General features: G+C 36.8%; 1 protein-coding gene across 2 annotated transcripts; it reads left to right on the forward strand.

The window, feature by feature from the left end:
• On the forward strand, positions 3,278–7,892 carry LOC18774283 (auxin transporter-like protein 2). 2 transcript variants are annotated; one of them, XM_007205064.2, is made up of 9 exons: positions 3,278–3,998; positions 4,263–4,495; positions 4,600–4,785; positions 4,962–5,074; positions 5,182–5,365; positions 5,515–5,612; positions 6,131–6,338; positions 6,441–6,698; positions 7,317–7,892. In XM_007205064.2, exons 2-9 carry the CDS (start codon positions 4,310–4,312, stop codon positions 7,536–7,538), a joined length of 1,455 nt encoding a protein of 484 aa, XP_007205126.1. In that variant the 5' UTR covers positions 3,278–3,998; positions 4,263–4,309; the 3' UTR covers positions 7,539–7,892. The 2 variants fall into 2 exon arrangements, with proteins under 2 accessions (XP_007205126.1, XP_020422121.1); XM_020566532.1 differs by having other exon boundaries at positions 3,278–3,904.

The raw sequence follows: 9,321 nt of genomic DNA on the forward strand, positions 1-9,321 counted from the left end.
ATAAGAAAAGTAATTAAGAATGATTACTAGGGTTTTGTAGACTAGTGTCGACCTTGTGGAAAGTTTTATCCTTTTTTCTTTTATTTTTGTCCTGAAAATATACAATATTTATTTCCTCTCACAAATTGGGTAAGTTGTGTTTCCTGTTATGGAAACTCAAAAGCTAAATTCGGCTTTGTTTAAGGTTTGTTTTTTTTGGGGAATATGGTTGGGTGTTCATATGAGAACTAGCTTGGTTGATCAAACAATGTAAAATAGAAGAGCAAACAAAACGACATTTGGAGGCAGGCAACGGCTGCCTAGGGCCTTCAAGTTGAGAGGGCCCCAATTTGTATAAACCTCTATGTATACATACATTATTCAAAAAAATTGTATTATATTAATATTATGTTAGGCCTAAGTATTGTAATAAAAATCCAATTATTCACTCTAAAACTAAAAAAAGAAACTCAATAAAGTTGTTATGTGAATTACATATTATTTGTTTCTTTTTAGGTTACAATTGTGACTTTGAGTTTGTTTTAAAAAAAAAATTTAGCTTACTGAAAATTTAATTTGACTACATTTGGTGGTTCGCCTAGGGCATCCAAAACATTAGGACCACCCATGTCAAGAATGCACCAATTTAGCGGCTTAAAGCTTTTCAAAGAGTTTTCGAATTGTCTAGTTTGGTATGCTTTGAGAAGTCTAAAAGAAAGAGCTAGATGAGCTAGAGTTAATTATGGTTACAATATTTTTCAAAGTTTGCATGGTGATAAAAATAAGTTTACTTATGATGAAACTCGCTTGATAAATCAAGTTTGTCTTAAATTTGGCCAAAAATCTCTTGAAATGTAAACAAAAAGAAAAAACGTGTTTCAGGCTTTATTCGTTTGGGGAATTGTATGGAAGTTTTTTTTCTTTTTTTCTTTTTGGTGATAAAAATATGAGTGTTGTGATGATGTGTAACAAGGAGATTCGTTAATGAGGAAGAATAAATAAAGCATGCCCCAAATATACAAGAACCAAATATTTAGATTTTATAGGTGAATATGATAGAAAATAGGATCATTTTTTATTTTATACACATTAATTTTAATCAATCATGAAATCAAATAAATAAAGTAGAATCATGAGATGAAACGGGGTGTGTGATGAGGTGGCCCCAAGTAGCGATGATGCTGGGCCGTTCACAGCCGTCCGATAAAAGAGCACAAGATTTTTTATTTTTTATTTCTATCATGAGCCGGCGGGAAGTGGGGTTTAGAGTTCATCACTTCATGCGCGCGTGTTTCCATTAAGCATGCGGGAAGCCGATCGAGTCATCATGGTGCGGCTCGAGCCGACTGTGTCATAAAGGCATGCGCGCGCTACGGCGGCGTTTTGCAGAGCAGACTTCGTAAAAGTAAAGCAATCATAAATGGGCCTCCATTTTGCACTGGTTGGATAAATTTACGGTCCATAATTAAAAATAAATAAAAAATCCAATCGTATTCTCATTGGGCTTTGTTAGCCTCTTAGCCTCACTCGCCTATGTGAGACTGTAACACAAACTCGCTTGGTTAGAGCTTTGGTTGGATAATGTGGGGTTAGATTGAGAGTGGGATTCGGTATGATCAGTTAAATTTGAATTTTGGAAAAAATTAAAGGAGGTGAATATTATATTTTATGGGAAATTAAATTTGTGGAATTATTGACTGAGATTTGGATCTGACCCTCAGCCGTTATAAAAAAGCATATGCTATTAATGATATGAGAAATTGTGGAGATTAAGAAGCTGCTGCTGCTGCCATCGTACAAACTTGAATATAACCCAGAAAAAGAACATTTAATAAAAAGTATTTATTTGATAGTTGAAGTTCATCTTGAAATATAATCGTGGTTGTACGAGCCTATTGATTAAAGAATAATAGTATTTTATTGTTAAGAATATCTGTAATATTTAGGATCAATACAATTTTATTACAGAAATTAAATTAAAATAATAAAATATCACTTGTAATTGTGTGAAATTAAACTAAAACCACATCAAACTTCAAAACAGATTATGAGAATTATTAGACTAAAACAAATTAAGAAACAACATCACCGCTTGACATCTTCTTGGGCAACCCGAACAGAGCCATAAGGCCATACCAGCTAAAACCATAGTGCCGCACCAACTAAACCCGAACCCAAAGCAACCCATCATCATCCCCACTTCGTAGCTCCAAATCTATATCGAAAGCTGACAACTGGACTAAGATTTTTACTTTAAGGTTTTCTGAGAGAGTAGCGATTTGGTTTTTTTTCTTCAAAAAAACTCCATTGAAAGAGTAAAATTAGATTTTGGTTGTACGAGGCTTATGTGCCCATATCATGTTGGGGCGGCGGCTAAGGATTTTTCTTTAGGGTTTTCCCAGAGAGTAGCGATTAAGTTTTCTTAAAAAAGCTCAATTGAAAGAGTAAGAGAGGGGATTGGGATTTGAAACATTTAGTTGTTGATCTATTTCATGTGATTACATCTCTTATAACTTTGACGAGTGTGTTTATCATGTGAACTACTACAACTTATGTGCTCATATCATGTGTAATTTTTTATTTTTTTTTATCAATAAGAGAGGGAATTGGAATTTAGAACATCTAGTAGTTGATCTATTTCACATGCGCACATCTCTTATAACCTGACGAGAGTGTTTATCATGTCAACTACTGATGAAATTTTTTGGGCTCACTCTTATAAAAAAATGTGATTAGCAATGCAACTAGTAAATTTATCATGTGAATTACTAGTGAGATTTCCAAGATTCACTCTCCTAAGAAATGTGATTAGTGATGTAACTAGTAAATTCTCTTTCTTTCTTTTTTTTTCGTTGGAAACTATAAAACCTAGTACTATTTTAGATTTAACTAGCCTCTCTGCACGCACTTCCGCGCTTGTAAGAGTTTTTTTAAAAAAATAAGTAAATTTATTTTAGAATTAAAAAAGATAATGAGTAGTTGTGTTCCATAAAAATAGGATCCATTATCTGCCTTTTCTTTTTCTTTTAATTTTTTTAAATATGAAAAAATGTGAATTTATCATATTATCTTCATTTAATTAATAATTTGAATTCTTAATGTTTGCATTAACCAAGGGCATTTTCTGGTATTTTGAATGTTTCACCATTCTCTGCTTTTTGCTTTATATATATAGATGAAAAAAAGGCTTACAATTTTTCATTTTTCAAATTTTTTTTTGGGGGTATGAAATTGAATAAAAAATAATCTTAGCCGTTGAAGCTTTCGGGCTATAAAAGGGAAGGAGGATTGTTTAATTGAGTCCCTCCTTAGTCCTTTCCTTTGTGATCAGAACAAAGTCTCACTCGCTCTGTGATCTCCAACTTCTCTGTCATCCAAAGAATCGAATCGATATTGGAATACAGGGAATTGGGGGAGCTTCGTCTCTTTCACCCTTTTTATATTTACTCTCCACACCCATCTTTCTCTCTAACCAAAAGAGAAAGAGGGGAATTTCAAAGCCGAAGAGCAAAACATAAAAAGCAGCTAGCTAGCTATACAGCAAAACCAACCAAACAAAGCCAATTGTTTATATGCATTTACTAGAATAAGAGCGAAAAGGGTCTTTTCTTCAACCTCTGCCAGCACCTTTGAAGCACTTACTCACACTCAGTATTTTCTTTTTCCTGCTTTTGAGGGCTCTCGCCGTCTTCGGGTTCGGCACTCTTCCTTTTCTCACTGAGCAAATTGGTGGCGCATTAAAGTCTGGCTTTTACAATCTTGACTGAGCTAGACAGAGAAAGATCTTCAGCTGGAGATTTGTAATTATTATTTGAAACGCAGCATTCAAGGCCACTCTCTTCTCTGCCAAGTCTTGGAATGAAGAATTCTTAAATCCCACCTGCACATAATATAAGTCCTGTTTTTTCTCATTGTGAAAACAAAGGCAAGTGACATTTCATTTGGCTTGGAACAGAGTGATAGATCGATCTGTGTGTGTTCATTTCATATCTTTGCGAGAAAGCGACATTTCAATCAAGGTATGGTAGTTTAAAATGGTATTGGGTTTGTTCTCTTTTAGGCAGCTAGTTCGTGAAAAACATGTTAGAGGCTGTACCCCTTTGGTTTTTTTAACTAATCTTTTTCTTGAGTTTTCTGTATTCTTTGGAAGTTTCAATTTTTTTTGAGTTTGGAAGGAATTATATCAGAGTTTTTCGATCTGGGGTCTTATTGGCTTTCGTTTTCTGGGGCTGCGTTTGGTTATAGTTTCTTTTGTCTCATTTACTATCTTTTTTATGTTTCAGATCTACCAGGATTTAGACGTTGCCTTTTGAGAAAAAAAACGGGGACAATGTTGGCTCAGAAGCAAGCAGAGGAAGCAATAGTCTCCAACTTTAGCGAGGCTCATGATCATGAGGGAAAGGAAGATCATCATCAAGATAAGGAGGAAGAAAACACCTCCTTGTTTAATGTCAAGAACTTTCTCTGGCATGGTGGCTCTGTTTGGGACGCTTGGTTCAGCTGTGCTTCCAATCAAGTACACCCACCAACCCAATACAAAAGAGACTCCAAATTTTTGCTTTTTCTTGATTCGCTTAACAGAACTTCTAATCCCTTTTAATTTCTGTTTCTTTTTTGCAGGTAGCTCAAGTGCTTTTGACACTGCCATACTCATTCTCTCAGCTGGGATTATTATCAGGCATCTTGCTGCAAATATTCTATGGAATCGTTGGAAGCTGGACTGCTTACCTGATCAGTGTGCTCTACATAGAGTACAGAAGCAGGAAGGAGAAAGAGAACGTTAACTTCAAGAACCACGTTATCCAGGTTGGTCACGATATACCATTTCTAGCTTAGCTTCTTTAACAGGACCACCACCCACCGCTAATGCCTAATCTTTAAAGCAAAAGCGTGTGAAATAAATATCCAAACTCACAGTGCCCAGAACCTCTTTCATCACTTTCCACTACGCTTAAATCACACTATACTGTTTTTGGTTGCAGTGGTTTGAAGTCCTTGATGGGTTACTTGGTCCATACTGGAAAGCTGTGGGGCTTGCTTTCAACTGTACCTTCCTCCTATTTGGATCCGTCATACAGCTTATTGCTTGTGCAAGGTGAGTCCTTTTTACATTTTTTACTCTCGAATCATGCAAATCTCACCTGGGTTTTACTTAGTTTTAACTGTTGGTGTTGCTTTTTTTTGCTTCCTGTTTGAGAGCAGTAACATATATTACATCAATGACAATTTGGACAAGAGGACATGGACCTACATCTTCGGAGCTTGCTGTGCCACTACAGTTTTCATACCTTCTTTCCATAACTATCGGATTTGGTCCTTTCTTGGCCTTGGAATGACCACTTACACAGCCTGGTACTTGACCATTGCAGCTGTTGTTCATGGCCAGGTAAATCAGTCATCAATGCCCCTGATCTTTTGATCTCTCAGTACAGCTACTATTAATATTATTATCTTTCCAAAGATGCTTTCTTTTTCTCTTTACGTTTTCTGCTTAAAAAAAAGTTAAAAGTTCTGTGCTTGGTGAAAACTCTGCAGACTGAAGGAGTAACACACACAGCTCCCACAAAGCTTGTGCTGTATTTCACCGGCGCCACCAACATACTGTACACGTTTGGTGGCCATGCTGTCACAGTGTAAGCTTTTCTTTTTTCACCCTTTTGCTGCTCTTTCAGTTGTTTCTACACGGCTTCTCTTTGCAGCTTTTGCCGGCCTCTTGGGTTTCGAGATCCACAGACAAAATCATCCTATCTACTTTTGTTTGCTCCTGAAAAAACAACATTAACCCCATTTCTCTAGGAAAATTGCACAGTAAAATGGTCCCTATGTTATACTTTTACCGAAAGAGAATACATGCTTCTCTGTTTCACTTAACCACTCTCCCTTTCATTTGTCTTCGCCTGGGGCATATAATATTGTTGTCTGATAGAGATTAGAAACTGCTACCAGAGACTAGATTGTTTAGTTGCATAACAGCTATAGAAAGATGTGACCTGAGGGCTCTTTGGTCAATTAGTTGGTTTTATTATATGTTCCCCATGTTCTTGTTGACCTTGTAATAGTTTTAATTGGACTACAGTATTAAGCCAAATGTAAAATCCTTTTTTATTGTGAAGGGAATCTGATCAGTGAAATGTGGGTGGGAATTTTTCAGGGAAATCATGCATGCCATGTGGAAGCCACAGAAATTCAAGTACATCTACTTGTTTGCCACAGTGTACGTTTTCACACTTACAATTCCTTCTGCTACCTCTGTCTACTGGGCTTTTGGTGATGAGCTCCTCAACCATTCCAATGCCTTCTCTCTCCTCCCCAAGAATGCCTGGCGTGATGCCGCTGTTATTTTAATGCTCATTCACCAGGTCTGGAAATTACTGGCTTACTAAAAAAATTACCCTTGAATGAATGTTGTTTTTACTGTTTTACTGTGAACTGACATTTTGTGTTTTTGGGCGCTGGTGCAGTTTATAACATTTGGATTTGCATGTACACCATTGTACTTTGTGTGGGAGAAGGTGATTGGCATGCATGACACAAAGAGCATTTGCTTGAGGGCACTGGCTAGGCTTCCAGTTGTGATCCCAATTTGGTTCTTGGCTATAATATTTCCTTTCTTTGGGCCCATTAACTCTGCAGTTGGGGCTCTCCTGGTTAGCTTCACAGTCTACATCATCCCATCTTTAGCTCATATGCTCACGTACAGAAAAGCCTCTGCTAGACAGGTAAATATAATTACACAGTTACAATTTCTACTAATTCGTATCATTGATATCAACATGTCATTATCGTCACACACACACACATAAATTATCCATAATGATGATGTCGTCGTTGAGTGGTGGCCTGTAGTTATCTTGATTGAGTGGGGGTATCTTAGGCATTCTAGTTTTGAGTGGGCACCGATGGTTGGCTACTCACATTCCAGTAGTTGCAGTTCAGAGAGAGAGAGCAGCAAGTGTACAAAAGTCATTTATGGCTTGGATTTGGAAATGTTACGAGAAGCATTGAGATAGGTGGCCAGTCCCTTTCGTTTAGTTATACTCTACAGTTGGGACACTTGTACCATGCCTCAGCTGAGCTGTTTGATTAGACCTTTTTCAATTAGGCACTGTGCAGTTTGGTTAGTTTGGTGGTGACTTTGGTCCAACAGAAAACAAACCCAAAATAGAAAACTTGGTTTTTCTGTGGTCTGAGGATTCGTAACAAAACATAAAAACCGCAACGAACACGTAACTCAAGTGGTTTAAAACATTTACCTCTATCATAAGTCTTGTGTTCGAAACCCTCCGCTCCGAATATACCTATTGATTTTCCCTTTTCCATTTTACTGTGTTTTGCAGAATGCTGCAGAGAAGCCTCCTTTCTTTTTACCTAGCTGGACTGCCATGTATGTGATCAACTCCTTCATAGTTGTGTGGGTTCTGGTGATCGGGTTCGGGTTCGGTGGATGGGCCAGCATGACCAACTTTGTGAGGCAAGTGGACACATTTGGGCTCTTTGCCAAGTGCTATCAATGCAAGCCTCCAAAACCACTGCCAGCAGCAGCAGCTCCTCACCACTAAAAAAAACTTCTTCACCCAAAGATCGATTTGAGCTCAAAACTCTCTGAATCTGGATCTCTTCATATTTGTACCATACATGGGGAAGTAGTAATATTTCCCCTACATGTCATGTGTGCTGGATTTTGCTTTTTTTCTTTTTTCTTTTTTAATTTTCTACTTTTTTGGGGTTAATTTAGTTATATTATAGTGTGTTGAGTTGTGATGATTCCTTTCCGATAAAAAGCATAGGTTAAATTAATTAAATCAATATATATATGTTTTTAGGTATTTCATTTTTTCCAACTTTTTCGGTGGGATTTTGTAAGATTTTGTTGTTCAATTTTGGTATAGCTTTCAAGGTCATTATTAGTAGCATGTTTCAAAGTGCCTTATAAAATCGCAACGTTATGGGCCTGCCTGGTCTCCATTTCCACGTGGCTTGATCTCAAGAGCTGTATGTGGACATGTTTTAATGGCTCCCATTGACCTTAGATTCCAATTGTATGAGAGCTGAGAAAGAATGGGGCGTGGACCCGCCCCTCTTTCACATGGGTCGCACGTGGATGCCCTTATGTCACGTGCCATATCCTATGAAATTGTTGCTTGTGAACATGCATGAGATCCATGTGGTGTCTCCAAATTTGGTTAACTTCTGCATGTTTGGCTTTTAACCTGTCGAATGAGCAAGTTTCAGTTGAAGCCATTAGTCTCAATTTATATTCACGTGAACTTGGAAATATACTTTCTGAAGTAACTTGTTCCAATTGGACCAAACCAAGATCATCAGCAGTGGATTCGCATAAACGTAATGGAGATTTTTTTTTTGCGCCGCCAAATCATCCAATTAGAGGCTGCTTAGTGCCGCTTCTTTTTTCCTTGAACATGGAGCTTTAAAAATTAATTAAAGAGAAGTAAAGAGAAAGGAGGAGGAAGAGGAGAAAGAAAAAGGAAAGGAGAGGGAGAAAGAAAGAGGTTTGAGTGAGTAGTGAGTCATCCTTGAATTGCTTTGCAAGATCTTGAAGGTCAAAGAGGTTTGAGTGAGTAGTGAGTCATCCTTGAATTGCTTTGCAAGATCTTGAAGGTTCTCGTAACTGAGACTTGGGAGTGGTGTTGGAGATTGTGGAAGAGTAATTTGGTTTTAGATAGCTTTGGAATTGAGGTAGGGGACATCTTAGGATTATAAATTGTTGGGATTATTTTAATTAAACTTGGTGAAATATATTAAGGCTTTATTTGTGTTGTGTGCAATTGTTTTATTTGTATGATTTTATTTACGGTATGTTAATCATTAACTTTGTAAGTTTATGTTTGTTGAATATTATTTCAAGGGATTCACTAGTCTAGTAGTTTGGAGCAATTGCTTTCTCAAGCATTTGTGTAGTGTGTGTGAGTTTAGTATATTATCCCCCCTCTCAATACAAAACGTGCCACGTTCAAATTTTTTATTTTAAAATAAAAAAGACATACCTTTCATAACTCACGTAATCATGTTTCTGAAAATTCTTTAAATAGGGAGTTGTTAGTGACATATTAAAAAAGTCATTATGCATTCATACGGTACGTTTTAATAAAGAAGGAAAAGTACATGATGACTTTTTGAAGTGCAGCACTTACAATAATTTTCATGTGACTTTTTGAAGTTATACATGATCATGAAGATAAATATTGAAAACAATGCGAAATGCATGTCAATGAATATTGAAGTAAAGTAGTTATTATGCATATAACAAAAGATTAGGTTATGGAAATGAGAAAGTAAGATTTTGAGTAGTTGAGTGTAACCAATGCTTAGAAATTTGCCGAG

Source organism: Prunus persica, chromosome G6 (genome assembly GCF_000346465.2).
Source record: "Prunus persica cultivar Lovell chromosome G6, Prunus_persica_NCBIv2, whole genome shotgun sequence".
Taxonomy (NCBI): Eukaryota; Viridiplantae; Streptophyta; class Magnoliopsida; order Rosales; family Rosaceae; genus Prunus; species Prunus persica.